Raw genomic sequence first — 21,972 nt, 5'->3', positions numbered from 1 at the left:
CTAGCACTTTGGGAGGCCAAAGTGGGCAGATCACCTGAGGTCAGGAGTTCAAGACCAGCCTGACCAACATGGAGAAACCCCGTCTCTACTAAAAATACAAAATTAGCTGGGCATGGTGGCGCATGCCTGTAATCCTAGCTACTTAGGAGGCTCAGGCAGGAGAATCACTTGAATCCGAGAGGTGGAGGTTGTGGTGAGCCGAGAGCCAAACATTGCACTCCAGCCTGGGCAATAAGAGTGAAACTCCATCCCAAAAAAAAAAAAAACAAAAAAGCTGATTGTTATAAAGATAATACATCCTGGCCAGGCGCAGTGGCGCATGCCTGTAATCCCAGTACTCTGACAGGTCAAGGCAGGTGGATCACTTGAGGTCAGGAGTTCGAGACGAGCCTGGCCAACATGGTGAAATCCTGTCCCTACTAAAAATACAAAAAGTAGCCGGGCATGGTGGCAAGCACCTGTAATCCCACCTACTGAGGCAAGAGAATCACTTTGAACCCAGGAGGCAGAGGTTGCAGTGAGCCAAGATCGCACTGCTGGACTCCAGCCTGGGCAACAGAGTGAGACTCCATCTCCCCCAACGCTCAAAAAAAAACTTAGTAAGAAATTAAATATTAAAATATTAAAAAAATATATGGATATATGCGGCTGGGCGCGGTGGCTCACGCCTGTAATCCCAGCACTTTGGGAGGCTGAAGCCAGCAGATCACCTGAGGTCAGGAGTTTTGAGACCAGCCTGATCAACATAGCAAAATCCCGTCTCTACTAGAAATACAAAAATTAGTCAGGCGTGGTGGCAGGCACCTGTAATCCCAGCTACTTGGGGGAAGCTGAGGCATGAAAAGTGCTTGAACCCAGGAGGTGGAGGTTGCAGTGAGCCGAGATTGTGCCACTGCACTCCAGCTTGGGGGACAGAGTAAAACTCTGCCTCAAAAACCTAAATAAATATTATTTATTTATTTATTTATTTATTTATTTATTTATTTATTTTGAGAGGGAGTCTCGCTTTGTCACCCAGGCTGGAGTGCTGTGGCCAGATCTCAGCTCACTGCAAGCTCCGCCTCCCGGGTTCACGCCATTCTCCTGCCTCAGCCTCCCAAGTAGCTGGGACTATAGGCGCCCGCCACCTCGCCCGGCTAATTTTTCATATTTTTTAGTAGAGACGGGGTTTCACGGTGTTAGCCAGGATGGTCTCGATCTCCTGACCTCGTGATCCGCCCGTCTCGGCCTCCCAAAGTGCTGGGATTACAGGCTTGAGCCACCGCGCCCGGCCCATAAATATTATTAAAAAAAAAAAAAAAATACACACACACACACACACAAAATCCCATCCCAGCTTCCCCAAAGTCATCATATACTACACGGTTCTGCAACTTTCCATACTCTTTTTTTTCCCCAGTATTTAGCATGCAGCTATCCTCACTTTCTTCTTCTTCTTTTTTTTTTTTTTGAGAAAAAAAAAAAGAGGGGAGGCTCACTGCAGCCTCTGCCTCTCGGGTTCTAGTGATTCTTGTGCCTCAGCCTCCTGAGTAGCTGGAATTACAGGCACGCCCCCACCATGCCCAGCTAATTTTTGTACTTTTAGTAGAGATTGGATTTTGCTGTGTTGGCCGGGGTGGTCCTGAACTACTGGCCTCAAGTGATCATCCACCTCAGCCTCCCAAAGCGGTGGGATTACAGGTGTGAGCCACTGCGCCCGAGCCCTCACTTTCTATAATTTGCACGCCACTCTAATAGTATACACATAGATACCTCTTTCATTTTCACAGCTGCACAGTAGTAACGTACCCTTTGCAGGGCACTATTTATTCTGAAAACCCTGAGTTGTCAAGCACCTCTGTTCTAGTTTAACTCACATGTGGCAAGGAGACAACTGGCTATTTTCAAAAAGATGAGTTATGATTTGGTTCAAGGGCCATGGTTCTCAACCCTAGGAACACATTAAAATTAGCTGGGGAACGTTAAAAACATCAGTGCCCAGACCCTTCTTGCAATTGATTCTAATGGAACTGGGATGAGATCTAAGCATCCACAGTTTTAAATTCCCCAGTGATTTCCCCCCTCACCCCACCTAAGATTCTAATAATGCAACCAGGGTTGAGAAGGCTTACTAAAAACAGATTGCCAGGCCCCACATCCAAAGTTTCTGATTCAGTAGATCAGGATAGGAGCTGAGAATGTGGATTTTTACCAAGTTCCCAAGTATTGCTGATGCTGCTGGTCTGAGACCTTACTTAGAGAACCTCTGTTTTAGAGAAATTAATCTCACAAATAGAAATTTATGATCCAGAAAGTGGAAGTCATACTGGTGATCCCATTTTAAGGATCATTGGGCCAATTTGTAGGGAAATACCAATTACAAAAGGGTCACAACATCTAAGTTACCCTTACTGTCTTCAAGGGAACAGAACATGCAGAATAGAAAGGAGATCCTGTATGATAGAGTTAGTATTTTATTTTTATTGATTGACTGAGACAGGGTCTTGCTCTGTCACCCAGGAGTGCAGTGGCGCAATCACAGCTCACTGCAGCCCCAATTTCTTGGGCTCGAGCCACCTTCCTGCCTCAGCCTCCCAAAGTGCAAGGATTACAGGCGTGAGCCACCACACGCAGCCACAACTGCTATCTGAAAAACAGTCTATAAGGAAATCTTGATCAGAACTATTACGAACGTCTTTTAAGATCCACACTCCATCAGGCTTCACTACACACCTCTCACTCTCATCAGCAGCTTTTTCTGCTTCTTCCAGTTTTTGCAGGGCAGTGGCCAGCCGCTCCTGAGCACGGTCCAGCTCCTCTTCAACCAGCTGGATCCTACGATTCAAGGAGGCCACCTCAGCCTCAGCCTGCATTTGAAGGAAAGAATGGACAAGGGAAGCAGAGGCATAGTGAAAAGAAGTAACTATGACATTAAGATCGGGGTTGACTACCATGAAAAAGCCAGAGTCTCGCAGGGTAGAACTTGTCTTAGCTCGGCTGTTAAAAGATCTAGCAGACATAACTTTATATATATATATATATATATTTCCTCCCTTTCCCATCAACGAATTCCCATATGTTCCACAGGAAGAGTGGTTTAAAACTCAGTTCCTTGCCCAGCCCAGTGAGTTAGTACCACCCACTTCCTGGACTCAGTTCAAATTCCTAAACACACTGCAGTCAGAAAAGAAAGTCAATGAAGTGTTCCTTCTGCCTGAGTTCTGGCTTGGAGGCATGCCTCATCCTCAGTAACCATCTGTCTCATAAAGCAGAAAAATAAATAAATAAATAAATAAGCAAGGTTTCTTAAAGAGGGTATCCTGGCTGGGTGTAGTGGCTCATGCCTGTAATCCCAGCACTTTGGGAGGTTGGGGCGGGCGGATCACGAGGTCAGGAGTTCGACACCAGCCTGGCCAATATGGTGAAACCCCATTTCCAATAAAAAAAAAATACAAAAATTAGCCAGGCGTGCTGGCAGACACCTGTAGTCCCAGCTACTCGGGAGGCTAAGGCAGGAGAATCGCTTGAACCCGGGAGGCGGAGATTGTAGTGAGCTGAGATCATGCCACTACACTCCAGCCTCGGCAACAGAGTGATACTCTATTTCAAAAAAAAAAAAAAGAGGGAATCCTGGATTACCTATTAATTGCTGCTTAACTCAAACTGTTATTCCTATGATCACTTTACCCTAATACATCAGAAGAATAACTAGCCAAGGGAACGTCTTCCAGAATAGCCTTCCAGACTGGAAAGCAAAAGAATGGAACATTGTTGGGATGCCTACTCACCATCCCTTAAACTTGTGCCCCCCTACTCCTTTTTTAAGTTGGCTACAAGGAGCTGCTTCTGGCTAAAATTATCTGTTTTGATAGCATAACAAAAAAGAAAGAACATTTCCACCACACCCACTGCCATTCCTCCAAATTTCTGAATTGTCTCCTTTCTATTCCTCCAGCCATCCCCTTAGCTTCACTCTCTAATACAGCTTATGGCAATCTTCCCCCTGGCCTCCATCTCACAATGAAGTATAGGCTAGAGTCCAAGTAAACCCATCCTGGATGGGTTTACTTTCCCTAGCAATGGAATAAGAAACAAGGAAAGAAGGAGGCAGCCTGTAGGTGGATGGATAAATTCTAATGGTAGGAAAATCTCTTTCCATGACTGCTTCCCCGCTACCTTTACTGGTGGGAGGTACCCTGACTGCAACAATATACGAGAATTTAATATGCCTCTTACACCACCCAGTTCAGATGCTTATCCAAGTGCCTGGCAAACACGATCTCTCTTCTATAGCCTAGATTGTGCCTGAATTCTATTACCCTGATTTCTTCCTGGCAGGCAGGAGTTGGGGCAGCTATAGAAATAGCCTGGGCCACTAGCTCTGATGAGGAAGAATATAGACCAAAAGACTCCTTTTTAACAATCAGGATTGGCACAAAAACTTCCACATACAAACATGAGGTTGAAGAGACTAGGAAGGGAAGCAGAGGGCTGGGGCTAATCTAGCCACCAGGCAAAGAAAATCGAGAAGTCAACATAAGCTGAAATTACTAACAAACCATTTGTGCTTCTAACTACACTATTCAAAACACCACAAAGACAAGTATTCTCTGCTTCTGCCTCTTTCAGAAAAACAGATGTCCTCTGTAACAACACACATTTATCCTCACAAACCCAACAAGGCCACGAGTGAAGGCTATCAGGCAAGAACTATGAGACACTGCTAGTAAAATAACTTACCCGCCTCAGACGAAAAATACAACTAGATTTAGAGGAAGCTCATGAAATGGAAGGCATCATCCAGCTCACCAGTAGTTACCCAAACTGGAGTAGAAGATAACAGGCTATGGGGCGGGGGTGTAGTTGCCATGACAGCAAGCTGGCTCAGGCAGTTTCTCCCACAAATCAGCATTTACAATAGAATTCTTGGCAAGGCTGAAAAGGGAGGGGGTGGAAACACATCTTGGTGCCCTCCTAAGAGCATGCACACATGAACAAGCCTGTATCAAAAGCAGAACCCGAGATGGGAGTCCTAGCAAAAGTTTCAGAGAACCCCTGCGGGGTGGGGTGGGAGGGAACGGGACCTTGCCTTTCTCTTTCCTCCTAGCACAGAGGATCAGTTCTCTTTACAATGAAACAAAAGCCTGCAGAATCAAGATCTGATACTTTGTTTAAAGGAACAAGGAAGACAAGCTGACTTTTCCCTCATGAGTCTATGATGAGTCTATGCATAGTGCCTGTCCCTGTCAGGTCAAATAATACCAAGGGGTACCAAGAGATTGAACAGGCCTACTTTTTGTTGACCAGGCTACCTGTGGCCCTGGGAAACGTTAAGCTCTGCACTTTCCTAATCATCTTAGGTTTTAGCATGCCCCTCCAGATGTGGTTTTGATGTTTCAGCTGACCTATCTCTGCTCAGCTTGGAGGATATACAGTATTCTGTGGTCCTTCCCTTCAGGTAATAATAGGATTCTCCACTGCCCAGGAAGCAAAGATTCTGGGTGGGGGATTGGTGGAGGAGTGGCATGCAGCAGCAACTCAGTCACATTATAAGATGGCTGACAACAGCTTCAGCTATCCTCCACTCCAAAGAGATTTCCCAAATATGTCGACCCCTTCAGTAAAGAAACTGACAGTGTGATGGTACTCTCAGGCAGAACAGGGCCAAGGACAGAAGGGGATTAGCCTAAATCTGGCTTTCTGCCACACTGCGGTTTCTCTTATTAGATAAAAGCCACAGATGAAAATTCAAATGAAAGAGTATTAGAAAGTTAGGCTTGAGCCCTGTGAGTAAAGGACTACTTGAGTTCCCTGTGCTCACAAATGCATTAACTAGGGAGAAACCGTGTCCTTGGGGAATTTAAACTTCACCAAAGGGGAGGCAAGCTGGAAGGGAGTAGAGCTATCTGCCCCTGCGTAAACAAAGGCGGAGCCTAAACAGGGGTAAAAGGCTATCTGCCTCCCCCCTGTGAGTGTGTGTTCTAGTACTGGGGAAAGAAAGGAAAGCAAAACAACCAAAGAAAGGTGATAAAGCCTGTTGCTTAGTCCACCAGGCCCACAAATAGAGGGGAACCACACAACAGTCAAACATTCTAACCTCTCTAGAGACTAGGAATTTAGGATTAAGGCCAGAATCAAAACTGCTGTTCAAAGCCCACTCCCTCGGTAGCACTCTTAAGGTTTTTATTATTAATTTTTTAAATTTAATTTTTATTATTTAATTTTTTTATTTAATTTGTTTTTTTTCTTTTTGAGGCAGAGGTAGTCTGCTGACCTTACACTCCTGAAGTTGACCCCTCACTCCCCCAGTGCCAATGCTCGCCCAGGCTGGAGTACAGTGATCTGATCCCGGCTCACTGCCACCTCCGCCTCCAGGGTTGAAGCTATTATTGTGCCTCAGCCTCCCAAGTAGCTGGGATTACAGGTATGCGCCACCATGCCCGGCTAACTTTTTGTATTTTTAGTAGAGATAGGGTTTCATCAGATCCACAGGTGGACCTCAGATCCACCCGCCTTGGCCTCCCAAAGCGCTGGGATTACAGGTGTGAGCCACCGCACCCAGCCTCTTAAGTTTTTTAGACTAGAAAAAAATTATAAAGAGAAAAACACCAGGGACAATTAGGAGAGAGGCATTAAAAACAGATAAGGTAAACTGTACATTTATAAATGGTTACAATGGTAAATTTTACATGTATTTTTACCACCACTACCACACACACAAAAAAGAGATAAGGAAAAAGACTGTATTTAAACATTATGTCGCCATCTGTTTCCATTTAGACAGAAGTACAAAGGAAACGCAGAACTGAAAGTAAATTTGACAAGGTACTACAATATAAAAGACCAATTTCCAGGCCAAGAGCAGAAAAGAAAGATGGATCCTAGAACACCAGTGTCTCAGTTTTGGACTCATGTAGCTTCCCAATAAAGGTGGCTTGGATGTTCACACAAAGTAACCAGGAAAATAATTAAGTGACAATCCCACTAACAGCATGAGATGCCATCAGAGAGTGCAGTTTCCAGCTCCAGAGGAGGGAGGAGTCTGCAAAACCCACATTCCAGCAGAATGCCTTAAGAGGATAACAGGTAGACCAAACAACCCCCCTCCCATCCCACAGGTGTCTCCTCCTCAGTAGGGGTTCAAAATTCAGCAGAGCAGAAAGTCAAAAGATTAAGCTTCTTCAGGCTGGGGAGTAGAAGTAATGATTTCATCAATATTTAACTATTACCCTACTTCCCCATTCTGAGGACTTCCTCACTAGACCTCAGCTCAATAAGCAAATTTGGCAGGCTCTGAGTGAGAGTAGCTTAAGAAACATCACCCCAGGCCGAGTGCAGGGGCTCATGCCTATAATCTCACCACTTTGGGAGGCTGAGGCAGGCAGATCACTTGAGGTCAGGAGTTCGAAACCAGCCTGGCCAACATGGTGAAACCCATTTCTACTAAAAATACAAAAAAAAAAAAAAAAAAAAAAAAAATTTAGCTGGGTGTAGTGGTGGATGCCTGTAATCCCAGCTACTCAGGAGGCTGAGGCAAGAGAATCACCTGAGCCTGGGAGGTGGAGGTTGCAGTGAGCAGAGATCATGCAACTGCATTCCAGGCTGGACAGCAGAGCAAGTCTCCATTTAAAAAAAAAGAGAGAGAGAAGGGATGGGGGGCAGGAACCACCCACCTTAGAACTACTCCTAGAATGTCCATATTTAAATACTGAGCCTAAGACTCTGCAGCTCAACACATGGCCAGTTCCTCTGGCTAGCCTGTCTTCCCCTTTAAAGCTATCTGGTCTCCAGAAGAAAGGAGATGAGAAAGTGTCACTGGCCGTAAAGTCACCCAGCCAGTCCATCTCACTCGAACAGATAATGAGAAGTTGCTGGCACACTGAACAGAAGAAAAAAATCTACCTAGAAAAAGGTGACTGAGGAAGACAACAAGCTCCCATCCCAGCATCTCCATGCTCAGTTATAAAAATAAGTGAGTAGTCCAACAATCTTTAAGTATTTAACCTAGAGGGCAGATGTCCACCAATCACCATGCTTTTCTGAAATCCATCCCCTCCCTCCCAAAAACATTCTGAGTTATTTCCCAGAGGAGCAGCCAAAAAGAAAAACAAAAATAAAAACTTACCAAGGGAAAGAACAAAGAATAAACCACATGAGTTCTTTCATTGGATCTTACATTTTAGCAACAGTTACTTTACTCTCCCAAGATCCTCTAAAACCTCAACTCGTATCAGCTCCATCTATTAGACCACACCCTAGACCCTGGAAAATCTTTTTTTTTTTTTTATTAAGATGGAGTCTCGCTCTGTCGCCCAGGTGCAGTGGCGTGATCTCAGCTCACTGCAAGCTCTGCCGACCCTGGAAAACCTTATGGCTTACACTAAAACTAATCAACCTCTTTTAATCAGAAAGTCGTTTAAAGAAATCACTAGAATAGGCTGGGCACGGTGGATCACACCTGTAAACCCAGCACTTTGGGAGGCAGAGGTGGGTGGATCACCTGAGGTCAGGAGTTTGAGACTAGCCTGGCCAACATGGCGAAACCCCCGTCTCTACTAAAAATACAAAAAATTAGCCGGACGTGGTGGCACGCACCTGTAATCCCAGTTACTCAGGAGGCTGAGGGAGGACAATCACTTGAACCAGGGAGGCGGAGGTTGCAATGAGCCGAGATCACGCCATTGCACTCCAGCCTGGGGGACAGAGTGAGACTCTGTCTCAAAAAAAAAAAAAAAAAAAGAAAGAAAGAAAGAATCACTAGGATCACCATTCATTCCACCAACATTTTATGTTCCCACTTTCGGTTGAACAAATATTCCACTAGTCACCTGGAATTCATTATTCTGTCTCCACCAAATTGCCCAGTCAATCAGAAACCTTGAGACTGGCACGCCATGTAATTCTCTGCCATACACTCGCTTATCAGCTCTGCTCGGAAGAAATGTTCTTAACCAGTTCGGCTTGCACTGATCACACTTCAGCAATAAAGGCCTGAATCTGGCAGAAGTTCCTGCCTTCCAGGTCATTGTGGGTAGGGCCAGGCAAGTTTGGTTGGCTCCTACATTTGCACTAACGTTGAGAGAAGTACTATCCCCTCCCCTGCCGTTTCGCGTAGATTGAGTGGGGGTGTAGCAGCTGCAAGAGCACCCCGTAAGAGGAAGGGCCCCTGGCCAGAGGTTGAGAGGCGGTCCTGTGGCCTCGAGCTCCTCCAGGGAGGGAGGGCACCGCGCTTCCTCTCAGCCAACTGCTGCCTCATTTCCTGAGCAGGAGGAGGGAGCGGAAAAGCTGCCAGCAGGCAGGCCGGGGTCTTTCCGGCGGTTCCCACCCCACAACCCTCACCATTTCACAGGAGGCTCAGTACTTCCTCTCCCCGAACAGAAAAGCACCCACCCACTCTAACCCCTTGGGCAGGAAACCTCAAGCAAGAGCAAAGTTCTCCCACCCTCCAGGGGGAAGTGGGGGAGGGAGAAGCCGCTGAGCCCCTCCCCCGGCCGCGCCCGGATCAGAGGGACTGAATGAATGAGGTGGAGAAAAAAAAGAAGAGGAAGGCCACACCCCAAACCCTGTGCCTCAATTCCTTCAAAGGTCAAGCCTGCTCGACCAAGCACTCAGTTTCCCCCTCGTCCGCTTGCTGTCCTACTGGAGCTGAGCCGCACCCATCCTCCGCGCTCCCAACTTCATCTCCGAGCAGGCCGGCCCTCAGAAGACCGTGCTCCACGGCAAAAGGGACCTTATTCCGCTTGCCGGCTACTCCAGCGCCTGACCCTCCCTCATAAGCCTCGCCATCTCCGTACCTGTTCCCGAGCCCGCCTTTCTCCCTCAACTTCTCGTTGGAGGCGCTCAGCTCGCTCCTCTGCATCATCTGCCTGCTGCTGCAGAACCTGGATCTTGCGCTTCACTGCCTCGATGGTGGTGATCCCAGCCATGGTGCCCACCCAGCTACTGCTCGCGATCCGGTTCCTGCCTCCTCCGCTCGGCGTTGCAGCCTCCTCTCACCCTTACTTCCGCCTGCTACGCCCTGAAATACCGGAACTTACCAACCCGCCCGGATGTGACGTCCCTCTGCCGCGCCCTCCCACCGCCAGGCAGGCGGGAAGGCAGTCAACTGGAAGGAGAGCCGCGGCAGGGAGTAGATCCTCCCAGTCGCCCCAGGCTACCGCTCCCGGCCTTACCTTGGGCCAGTAAACTGGGACGGGGTTGGGACGAGGGAGTGTTACCATGGTAACTGGGCGGCGCTTCGTGGTCTAGCCTTTCCCGCCAGGCTGGCTTCCCACAATGGTTGGCCCCTTTGCAGGTAGTCCGCTGACCTTACACTCCCGCAGTTGGCCCCTCACTCCCCCAATACCAATACCCCTCACCGCTCACTGTATTTGCTCCACAATATAAACATCTTACAAGTCTCTGCTTCCACGCACCCCACGACAAACTCCAAAACCAAGTTCTAAGAAAAGTCTAAAAGACTTTCTGGGCCCCAGGGTTCAAAAGAGCCCCACTCAGTCTCCTTTCAAAGTCGACTCAGGTAGGTAGGTTCTCTCTCCCGTCTCCTGGAAGTCAATGAATGGAACTGTCGGAGTGGAAGGAATGTGGCAAGTTGGCACAAATTCTCATTCTATTTGGCATGGTATGAACTTAAGTGCTATTTGGAACAGACTTGTCCCTTTTTTATTTTTTTTTATTTATTTTTTTTTGAGACAAGATCTCGCTCTGTTGCTGGAGTGCAGGCAGTGGCGAGATAACAACTCACTACAGCTTCGAACTCCTGGGCTCAAGCGAGCCTCCTACCTTAGCCTCCGGAGTAGCTGGGACTACAGGTGCACGCCGCCCCGTCGGGCTCCCTGTTCTTTTATTTTTGTTTTGGTTTTTATTTTTTGGGACGGCGTCTCCTCTGTCGCCCAGGTTGGAGTGCAGTGGCGCGATCTCGGCTCACTGTAAGCTCCCCCTCCCGGGTTCAAGCGATTCTTCTGCCTCACCCTACCAAGTAGCGCCCTCCACCACGTCCTTCTAATTTTTTTGTAGTTTTAGTAGAGACGGGGTTTCACCGTGTTAGCCAGGATGGTCTCGATCTCCTGACCTCGTGATCCGCCGCCTCGGCCTCCCAAAGTGCTGGAGTTACAGGTCCCTGTTACTGTTGAGAGTCATTATGCACCAAATTAACCAACCTTCCAGCCCCTCCAAACCTTGGAATGATTCAGGACTTGGTAATTTAATCATCAGCTGTGTGTGGTAGCTCATGTCTGTAAGCCTAGGACTTTGGGAGGCCGAGATGGGAGGATGGCTTGAGCCCAGGAGTTCAAAACCAGCCTAGGCAATATAGCAAGACCTCATCTCTTAAAATAAATTAATTAATTAATCATCATTTACAATTCCTTTTGTAGATAAGATATGCCCCCATTTTATCAGGAAGAAATCCTGATTACAGACCACTGTCAGCCAACACAGGTGACTCATGGCTGTAATCCCAATATTTTGGGAGGCCAAGGCGAGAAGATCACTTCAGCCCAGAGTTTGAGACCAGCCTGGGCAATATAGTGAGACCTCGTCTCTACAAACAATTAAAAAATTAGCCAGGCCTGGTGGCAGTACTTCTATAGTCCCAGCTACTTGGGAGGCTGAGGTGGGAAGATTTCTTGAGCCGGGAAGGCAGAGGTTGCAGTGAGCCAAGATTGCACCACTGTCTCTGGTCTGGGTGACAAATTGAGATCCTGTCTCAAAAAAATAAAAAACAGATGACTGTTACTAGATCCTTCATGCAACAGCCAGACATGAGTGCCTGTAAACTGTACTGTAGAATTGAGCCTCCATTCTGTTACAACTTTCACCAATTTCACTGCCACTATACTAAGTACCCCAAGGAACTGTTGGTGAGTTAGAAACTTCCCCTTGGCCAGATGTGGTGGCTCATGCCTGTAATCGCAGCACTTTGAGAGGCTGCAGTGGGCAGATCACCTGAGGTCGGGAGTTTGAGACCAGCCTGGCCAACATGGCAAAACCCTGTCTCCACTAAAAATACAAAAATTAGCCGGGCATGGTGGTGCCCACCTGTAGTTCCAGCTACTCAGGGAGGCTGAAGCAAAAGAATTGCTTGAACCTGGGAGGCAGAGGTTGCAGTGAGCTGAGATGGCGCCACTGTACTCCAGCCTGGGTGACAGGGTGAGACTCTATCAAAAAAAAAAGGCAAAACAGACCAGGTGCAGTGGCCTACGCCTGTAATCCCAGCACTTTGGGAGTCCGAGGCAGGTGGATCACAAGGTCAGGAGTTCAAGACCAGCCTGGCCAAGATGGTGAAACCCTGTCCCTACTAAAAACCACAAAACAAAAAATAAATAAATAAATAAAAATAATAATAATAATAATAAACTAGCCAGGCACGGTGGCAGGTGCTTGTAATCTCAGCTACTTGGGAGGCTGAGGCAGGAGAATTGCTTGAACCCAGGCAGCAGAGGTTGCAGTGAGCTGAGATGGTGCCACTGCACTCCAGCCTGGGTGACAGAGTGAGATAGAGTCTCAAAAAAATAAAAATAAAAGAAACTTTCCTTACTGGCACTGCCATGCAGGATTTCTGGAAGCACAATAGTAATGAGACTTGAGAATGTTATCTTCCCTCTTATTTATTTGTATTCCTTCCACCTTCCCAGTAGGTAATCATGATAAATTTTTTCCTCTGGGGCAGCTCTCTTTTCTCCTAGAAAATTAGGACATGGAACAGGACTTATAACGAAGAGTCCTAATCCCTGAAAGGAATAGTAGGCAAGACAGTTGCTACCCTCAATGTCTAGTTCTGAGAATGCTCCCTCCAGAGCCTCTGTTTTCCTATCACCTTTTGGAAATACTGAGCAATGAGACTATTCAGAAGAAACAACTTGGATAGATAATAATTTTCTCAATAGAGTAACCTGCACACTGATTTTTCCCCCAGAAATTAGGAAGGAAGATCAGGGTTCTGACACTTAATAAACTCTACCCTGATGGCCTAAGAATTTTTCTAACTTGCTTTGGAGAAGTCTGATCAAGATGTGGCTGAAGTGACACTTTGTCATCTGGGTGCTGCTCAGCAGGGGGCACTGTTGTACCTCCCTGTGCCCTGGTAAAGAAGCAGAACACCTCATCCTAGCCAAACCAAAAGGGTGTTGAGAGCACCACTGCATTCCTGAGACTGGTAGATTTGAGCAGATAATCTCCTCTTGATCCAGGGAAACAGATGGACTGACTCATGATAGCCTTTAGAGGCACAATGGATAGCCAGCAAGGGGCCCAGTGCTATTGTTTTCCTAGTAACCAGCAATACAGTATATCAACAGGTGTATATGTCCATCGTTGTCCCTTCTGTCCCCATCCTTCGCACCACCTGTCCCTAAAAAATGATGTTATGACTCTGTGTCCTAACAATGCACTCCTCTTTCCCTTTGTTTCTCCCTGAACAGCATCTGATTTCTTTTTTTTTTTTTTTTTTTTGAGACGGAGTCTCGCTCTGTCGCCCGGGCTGGAGTGCAGTGGCCGGATCTCAGCTCACTGCAAGCTCCGCCTCCCGGGTTCACACCATTCTCCTGCCTCAGCCTCCCGAGTAGCTGGGACTACAGGCGCCCGCCGCCTCGCCCGGCTAGTTTTTTGTATTTTTAGTAGAGACAGGGTTTCACCGGGTTAGCCAGGATGGTCTCGATCTCCTGACCTCGTGATCCACCCGCCTGGGCCTCCCAAAGTGCTGGGATTACAGGCTTGAGCCACCGCGCCCGGCCATAGCATCTGATTTCATATTGGATTCAAATGATCTTAGATGTGGTTGCACAACAATGTGAATATGCTACTACTGAATTAGACATTTAAAAATGGTTAAAATGGCAAGTTTTATGTACGTGTATTTCACCACAACTTAGAAAACAAAGTTAGACAAACTTAGGGAGGAAAAAAACAAAAGTTTCGACTCACCTTGCCATACCCTTGCCCTTTCTTTATTCAAGCAGTCCTAGTAAATCCTGCACTTTTCAGAAAGGCTTCTCAGATAACCTGAACTGCTTGTGTAAACACGTAGTTATTGACTCCCTCCTTCTCTACCCCTTATATCTACATCAAGATAATATGCTCTGTTTACTTATTTATTAACCTCAAGGACAGAAGCTGAGCTGTTAACTTCCTTTGTATTGGACAGAGTATATTCCCTCCAAAGATGCATATATTAAGCTGCTGATGACTCTTACCTTTGTTTTCTGCTTTTAACCTTGTTGCTCCTTATTCAGCACCTCTCCCAATTCCTATAAACACTGTAATTTCCTTCTTTGACCCTTTGAGGCAGGGGTCATCGAACTTTTACCGTCTTGTGGCCAGAGAGAAAAGAAAGCCAGCAGACAATATGTACATGAATGAGCATGACTGTGTTCTGATAAAACTTTATTTACAAAACCAGGCTGTTGCAAGATTTAACTCACAGGTGGTAGTTTGCTGACTCTAGCTTTGAGGAAAGAAACCTTTCTTCTTGCTTTCTCCTGGCCATAACCTTCCTCTCCTATTTCTTGTTCTTATGAATATCTCTGAGGGTACTTTCTGACTTGGGAAAGCTAATGAAGGGAAGAGGGGTTGAATGAGTATTTTAAACCCTCACTTTACATACTTAAATGGGGTTTGGTGGATTCCTATGTAAGTATGAAGAAGTTTCTTTCAAATGAATATACTGAGTAGACCATATCTAGGTGAGGGATGCCATGTGTGGGTATGTGTATGTCTGTACATGTGTAAAACAGATTAAGATAGACAGAATTCATCCCCAGGAAATCCTTTTATATTCCTAATGATTTTGATGTATTGCATAGAGACTCTATGTCATTCTCCTCCTCATGATCTCAGGTTAGACTTGTTTGTTCTTTGTCTTGCTCCTAGAAACACCTCCTGAAGCCCACATACTAGCTGTTTCAGCCTAAGAACAGACCCAGATTGATGTTACCCAATTTCTCACAAAACTGTTATTAACCTGACGTTGTGCTAGTTTGTGAAAACTTCTATCTTCATGCCCGTATGTTAAAAACAGAGAGATCCATTCAAATATACCAGGAACCTAGGCTATACAACTCCAGCAGGCCATCCACTTGCCCAAAGCCTGGGGGTAAACTATAGATTTGGTAGGGCTGTTTTTTGTTTTGTTTTGTTTTGTTTTTTGACTTTTCCAAGAAGGGAGAATTTTTATTATTTTAAATAGAGACAGGGTATTGCTCTGTCACCTAGGCTGGAGTGCAGTGGCATTATCATAGTTCACTGCAAGCTTGAACTCCTAGCTTCAAGCAATCCTCCCATCTCAGCCTCCTGAGTACCCAGGACTACAGGCACGTGCCACCACACCTGGCTAATTTTTAAATTTTTTGTAAGGATAGGGCCTAACTATGTTCCCCAGGCTGGTCTTGAACTCCTGGCCTCAGGCGATTCTCTTGCCCTGGCCTCTCAAAGCAAAGTGTTAGAATTACAGGTCTGAGTCACTACACTGAGCATAAGAAGGGAGAATTAATAGTTTGTGGTGTCACGCCTGTAATCCCAGCACTTTGGGAGACCAACGTGGGTGGATCACAAGGTCAGGAGATCAAGACCATCCTGGCTAACACGGTGAAACCCCATCTCTACTAAAAATACAAAAAATTAGCCAGGCATGGTGGCAGGTGCCTGTAGTCCCAGCTACTTGGGAGGCTGAGGCAGGAGAATAGTGTGAACCTGGGAGGTGGAGCTTGCAGTGAGCAGAGATGGCGCCACTGCACTCCAGCCTGGGCGACAGAGTGAGACTCCGTCTCAAAAAAAACAAAAACAAAAACAAAAACAAAAAAACCTATAGTTTGTGGTGGCCTTAATTTTTGGAAACAATGAGTTTAAATGCTGTATATTATCCAGTTTGTGTTTCTTTTTTTTTTTTTTTTTTGAGACGGAGTCTCGCTCTGTCACCCAGGCTGGAGTGCAGTGGCACGATCTCGGCTCGCTGCAAGCTCCGCCTCCCGGGTTTACGCCATTCTCCTGCCTCAGCCTCCCGAGTAGCTGGGACTACAGGCGCCCGCCACCTCGCCTGGCTAGTTTTTCATATTTTTTAGTAGAGATGGGGTTTCACCGTGTTAGCCAGGATGGTCTCGATCTCCTGACCTCGTGATTTGCCCGTCTCGGTCTCCCAAAGTGCTGGGATTACAGGCTTGAGCCACCGTACCCGGCCCAGTTTGTGTTTCTAACCTCTGGCATAATATATTCAATTCCCTCCACTTTCCCTGGCCACTGAAAGTGGTGGAAAACAAAACAGAAGTTCAGAAACCTAATGGCAGAGGCCAGGCATGATGGCTCACACCCATAATACCAGCATTTTGAGAGGCTGAGGTGGGTGGATCACTTGAGGTCAGGAGTTGGAGACCAGCCTGGCCAACATGGTGAAACCCTGTCTCTACTAAAAAATACAAAAAATTGGCCGGGCGCGGTGGCTCAAGCCTGTAATCCCAGCACTTTGGGAGGCCGAAACGGGCGGATCACGAGGTCAGGAGATCGAGACCATCCTGGCTATCACGGTGAAACCCCGTCTCTACTAAAAAAATACAAAAAACTAGCTAGGCGAGGTGGCGGGCACCTGTAGTCCCAGCTACTCGGGAGGCTGAGGCAGGAGAATGGCGTGAACCCGGGAGGCGGAGGTTGCAGTGAGCTGAGATCCGGCCACTGCACTCCAGCCTGGGCGACAGAGTGAGACTCCATCTCAAAAAAAAAAAAAAAAAAAAAAATACAAAAAATTACCCGGGCATGGTGGTGGGTGCCTGTAATCCCAGCTACTCAGGAGACTGAGGCAGGATAATCACTTCCTCAGAGCTGAGATCTTGCCACTGCACTCCAGCCTCGGTGATAGAGCAAGACTCTATCTCAAAAAAAAAAAAAAAAAAAAAAAGCTCAGGCACAGTGGCTTAGGCTGGGCACAGTGGCTCACGCCTGTAATTCCAGCACTTTGGGACACCGAGGCAGGCAGATCACTTCAGGTTAGGAGTTCGAGACCAGCCTGGCCAACATGGCGAAACTAAAGTCTTTACTAAAAAGAAATACAAAAATTAGTTGGGTATGGTGGCACGCACCTGTAATCCCAGCTACTCGGAAGGCTGAGGCAGGAGAATGGCTTGAATCCAGGAGGCAGAGGTTGCAGTGAGCTGAGATTGCGCCACTGCACTCCAGCCTGGGCAACAGAGCGAGACTCCTGTAATCCCAGCACTTTGGGACACTGAGGCAGGCAGATCACTTCAGGTTAGGAGTTCGAGACCAGCCTGGCCAACATGGCGTAACTAAGTCTTTACTAAAAAAAATACAAAAATTAGTTGGGTATGGTGGCACGCACCTGTAATCCCAGCTACTCGGAAGGCTGAGGCAGGAGAATGGCTTGAATCCAGGAGGCAGAGGTTGCAGTGAGCCAAGATTGCATCACTGCACTCCAGCCTGGGCAACAGAGCGAGACTCCATCTCAACAAGAATAAAAAGAAACCTGGCTGGGTGGGGTGGCTCACGCCTGTAATCCCAGCACTTTGGGAGGCTGAGGCAGGCGGATCACCTGAGGTCAGGAGTTTGAGACAAGCCTGACCAATATGATGAAACCCCATCTCTACTAAAAATATGAAAATTAGCCAGCCAGGTGTGGTGGCGCTTGCCTGTAATCCCAGTTACTCAGTAGGCTGAGATAGGAGAATCACTTCAACCTGGGAGGTGGAAGTGGCAGTGAGCCAAGATAGTACCATTGCACTACAGCCTGGGCAACAAGAGTGAAACTCCGTCTCAAAAAAAAGAAAGAAAGAAAAGAAATCTAATGGCAGAGAGACCAAATATGAGGATCTAAAAGCATTTACGAATGGTCCATTCTGTCTGTCCTTCTAGCTATTTTCCAAAACCAAATGTGATTTTATTTTGATTTATTTTTTGAGATGGAGTCTCTCTCTGTTGCCCAGGCTGGAGTGCAGTGGCACGATCTCGGCTCACTGCAACCTCCGCCTCCTGGGTTCAAGCAATTCTCCTGCCTCAGCCTCCTGAGTAGCTGAGATTACAGGCATCTGCCACCACACCTGGCTAATTTTTGTATTTTTAGTAGAGACAGGGTTTCGCCATGACAGCCAGGCTGGTCTCAAATTCCTGACCTCAGGCGATCCACCCGCCTCGGCCTCCCAAAGTGCTGGGATTAGAGGCGTGAGCCACCATGCCCAGCCCAAATATGATTTTAAATATTACATGCTTCTTTTTTTCCTACTAACTCAGTTCACTGAGAGACTTGTTTCCACCAATACTGGGACATTTTTGTTGTTGGTAAGATTCCTATGGTACTTTTCTTCTTTTTTTTTTTTTTTTTTTTTTTTTTTTTTTTTTTTTTTTTGAGACGGAGTCTCGCGCTGTCGCCCAGGCTGGAGTGCAGTGGCCGGATCTCAGCTCACTGCAAGCTCCGCCTCTCGGGTTTACACCATTCTCCTGCCTCAGCCTCCCAAGTAGCTGGGACTACAGGCGCCCGCCAACTCGCCCGGCTAGTTTTTTGTATTTTTTAGTAGAGACGGGGTTTCGCCGTGTTAGCTAGGTTGGTCTCGATCTCCTGACCTCGCGATCCACCCGTCTCGGCCTCCCAAAGTGCTGGGATTACAGGCTTGAGCCACCGCGCCCGGCCCTTTTCTTCTAAAAAACTTTTCAATCTAATCTTTCATTTATCTTTGCGGCAAACTTCAAGGTTGAAGACGAAGGAAAGTAGGTGATGACAGGATAATATGACATGAAAAAGAGAGTGTATTTTATTTTAGAATGGGAAAATTCAGCCCTAGACAAGCTGAGTAATTACTCACGGTATAGAGTGAAGTCTGGTGGTGATAACTTTTACCCCCTAAGGTTCCTTCTTAGTTTCTATTATAGTCTGTCACTGTAAGGATCTCTCTGCTGCCCTATGAGCAATGCTTCATATGGCATCTCCATGGCATAAAGGCAAATGCCCACATTGGCCAAGATAAATAAACCCATATAGGGCCAGGGTCAGTGTGACCTCCATTTCCCATTGTGAAATCCGAGCTGGTTTTGTTGGACAGTTGAGAGATGAGAGGTTCCCTATTAATACACATATCCACATGCCAAGACTTGGACATAAAAGCTAATAATGTAGCATGGGGGAGGAGGTAGGATAAGTGACAGCATTCTGAACTTAGAGCCCCCTCTCTGTCCATGTCCTGGGAAAGATAATTAAATTCCTGGGCTGGTGATAGGAGATAAATGAGACTTTTACATGTATTTAAAAAAAAAAAAAAAAACTTTTCTTTTAATGTGTTGGAGATGTCTTTAGGAAAGAAAATACCTGCCATTATGAGAATATACCAGCATGTGGTTATATGCAAAAATGTACGTGAGTATATATGTCTGTGTTCCATGAACCCACAAGTGTGTTTGGAATTTCATCATACATTAACATAAAGATCTATATGTGTAGATTAAACCCATCCTCCATCTCTGTAATACTCACATCAGCAGCCTTCTTCTCTGCCAGTTCCAGCTTCTCCTGGGCATCCTTCAAAGCTTCTGAATACTTGTCCAGCTCATCCTCTGTCCCTTTCAGTTTCTTCTGCATGGCTGCCAGCTCATCCTCCAGCTATAGGAGCCCAGAGAGTCACACACAAAAACACACAAACACAACAATGCAGGGTTGGACCCTGGGCTCTTGGAGCCCTGAGTGTAACCTCCATGTTACCGTCCCTAGTGAGACACAGTTTCTCTGCACTTCCAGCCCACTGCCTCAGGAGTTATGCTGTAGCTTGGCCTGTGACCGTGTAACCTCTGATCCTAAGATGACCAAGCCATCCTGGGTTTTCATCCAAGACCCTTGGATGGTAAATATCTAAAGTGTAGATGCCCGTGATGCTATTTGAGTGAAAAGAAATGCTCTTTCCCTCTAGAACTCTTACCTTTTCCTCTAGAAGTCAAGGGTTCTTCCAAAACATGATCCATTTCTACTTAAATTCAGCAGACATACTGTGACTCAGAAGAGGCCACTGACTTTCCCAAGGTCACAAAGGCAGTCTGAGACAGATATGTTAGATGTCCTCTGCTCCTCCAGTGAGGCTGGGGAGTCCATCCCACCCCAAAATGGAGGTGACACCAGTAGTCACTGTCTTTCCCATGAAAACTCCCTTCCATTTCACAGTCTTGTTCATTAGCAGATGAGAGAGACCAATGCTAGTGCCTACCTGTTTACTTCTTTCTTCTGCCTGCTTCTGCTCAGCTTCAGCTTGCTCTGCCCGATCCAGAGCATTCTCCTTGTCTAACTTCAGCATCTGCATCTTTTTCTTGATGGCCTCCATCATGAGCAGTGGCTGTTGGTAGGCTCACCTGTGAACACTGGAGAACTGGAGACTGGGGCAAGAAAGAAGGGGCTGCTGCCTGAGTGACCAGGAGGTCCCCAGACTTGAGTCTTTATCTGTGCTCATAGCTCCACCTTTTGTTCCTAATATGGTCTTTGCAGCTCCCCCCACCCCATCATTGTTCTCCTGGGGGAACACAGGGTGAGACGCTTTGATGAACTGACATCACCAGCAAAAAAATATCTAGGAACAGCTGAGGCTGATTTTAGACAATGGAAAGTGGGGGAGGGAAGAGGTTCTCCCTGACCCTGAAACTTTCCACTCATTCTGGGCAGCTCTATGAATGTTTTAAAAGAGCAGGAAGAGGGCAGGGAAGAACATTAAAATAGAGAAGGGTACTTTGGCAATTGTAGGTTGGCAGTTTACATCAAGAGGGTCCTGGTTGCCTTTCAGCTTCCCCTTTCACTCTCCCCCAGACCGTGTTGAATGCTGGTCAAACTCCCTTAGTTGAGTTTTAGCTTTCGATTTCTGGTATTCAAGGAGCTTGGGCAACAGGGAAGAGGGGAGGTCACTCATGATCCTTGACAATTCTCCCAGATCCCCAGATCAAATTGCTGTGCTATTTTGGGAGTCTCCAATTGGCAGAGAGACTTTTTTCCTCCCCACTACGAGCCACAAGAGTAGAGTAAGAGGGTAGGGTTGGAATCTCCAAGGCTATCCTAGAGCTTCAAGTGGGGTGGGGAGAGAAACGGGAGGGTCAGAACAATCCAGACAGGATCATGCCCTCTGTTTTCCCACAGTAATCTTAAAATAGAACTGTTGTACTCTCTCCTCTTCTTCCCTTTATCTTCTCCCTTCTTAATTCTCCCCAACACTGCTGCTCACCACATCATCACAATCATCATTATCAGCTCTATTCTTCCCAGTTTAGTTCCAGGCCATATTTATTCTTCCATTGGGAGCCTTGTTACTAACAGGTGGCAAGGATACCAGTCCACTGGCACCATACACCTGAAAATATGCCTGGGGAGAGGGGGGCACTGTTCAAGGTGACCAGATATATTGGACAAATATAAATGGCTCTAGTTAGTCATTTATGTCAAGGATAGTGAGAGTTAATGCTAAGCCCCAGCAATGGGAGAACTGAGACACCCACCAGACCAGTGGGTAGAGCAGAGCTGGAGTCCAACTCTCGAGAGCTTCCAGTCACTAGAGGTAAATAGGCAGATAGACCATCAGCTGACTCTTTTTTTTTTTTTTTTTTTTTTGAGACGGAGTCTCGCTCTGTCGCCCGGGCTGGAGTGCAGTGGCCGAATCTCAGCTCACTGCAAGCTCCGCCTCCCGGGTTTACGCCATTCTCCTGCCTCAGCCTCCCGAGTAGCTGGGACTACAGGCGTCCGCCACCTCGCCCGGCTAGTTTTTTTTTTGTATTTTTTTAATAGAGACGGGGTTTCACCGTGTTAGCCAGGATGGTCTCGATCTCCTGACCTCGTGATCCGCCCGTCTCGGCCTCCCAAAGTGCTGGGATTACAGGCTTGAGCCACCGCGCCCGGCCAACCATCAGCTGACTCTTGACAGAGAGAGGGGAAACCAAGTCTCCTTTCCCTGGTGATTAGCTAGGGAAGGGGTTAGGGAACAGGGAGAGGAAGGAGTGGAAAATGGGGGTGGGGTGGGCAGGTGAATAAGGGGGAGAAAAATA

The 21,972-nt window shown here is 46.9% G+C and overlaps 1 protein-coding gene across 13 annotated transcripts in view; it reads right to left on the bottom strand.

Moving 5' to 3' along the window:
* TPM3 (tropomyosin 3) overlaps positions 1 to 20,469 on the bottom strand; it is a 38,654-nt gene extending 18,185 nt beyond the window's left edge. For 6 of the 13 annotated variants that reach the window (XM_010364718.1, XM_010364720.1, XM_010364716.1 and 3 more), the window contains exons 1-3: positions 20,160 to 20,469; positions 19,439 to 19,564; positions 2,713 to 2,846 (exon numbers count right to left, since the gene is read on the bottom strand). In XM_010364718.1, the coding sequence (XP_010363020.1) occupies positions 2,713 to 2,846; positions 19,439 to 19,564; positions 20,160 to 20,276 (377 nt within the window). In that variant the 5' untranslated portion in view covers positions 20,277 to 20,469. Of the gene's footprint in view, positions 1 to 2,712; positions 2,847 to 9,773; positions 10,014 to 19,438; positions 19,565 to 20,159 lie in introns of those variants that run through there. The other 7 variants (XM_010364724.2, XM_010364723.2, XM_030935187.1 and 4 more) reach the window with 2 other exon arrangements.
* Between the last annotated feature and the right edge of the window lie 1,503 nt (positions 20,470 to 21,972).

Source organism: Rhinopithecus roxellana, chromosome 8, assembly GCF_007565055.1.
Source record: "Rhinopithecus roxellana isolate Shanxi Qingling chromosome 8, ASM756505v1, whole genome shotgun sequence".
In the NCBI taxonomy this organism is placed as follows: domain Eukaryota; kingdom Metazoa; phylum Chordata; class Mammalia; order Primates; family Cercopithecidae; genus Rhinopithecus; species Rhinopithecus roxellana.
Note: the sequence above shows the minus strand (reverse complement) of the source record. Positions and strands in the feature narration are given on the sequence as shown.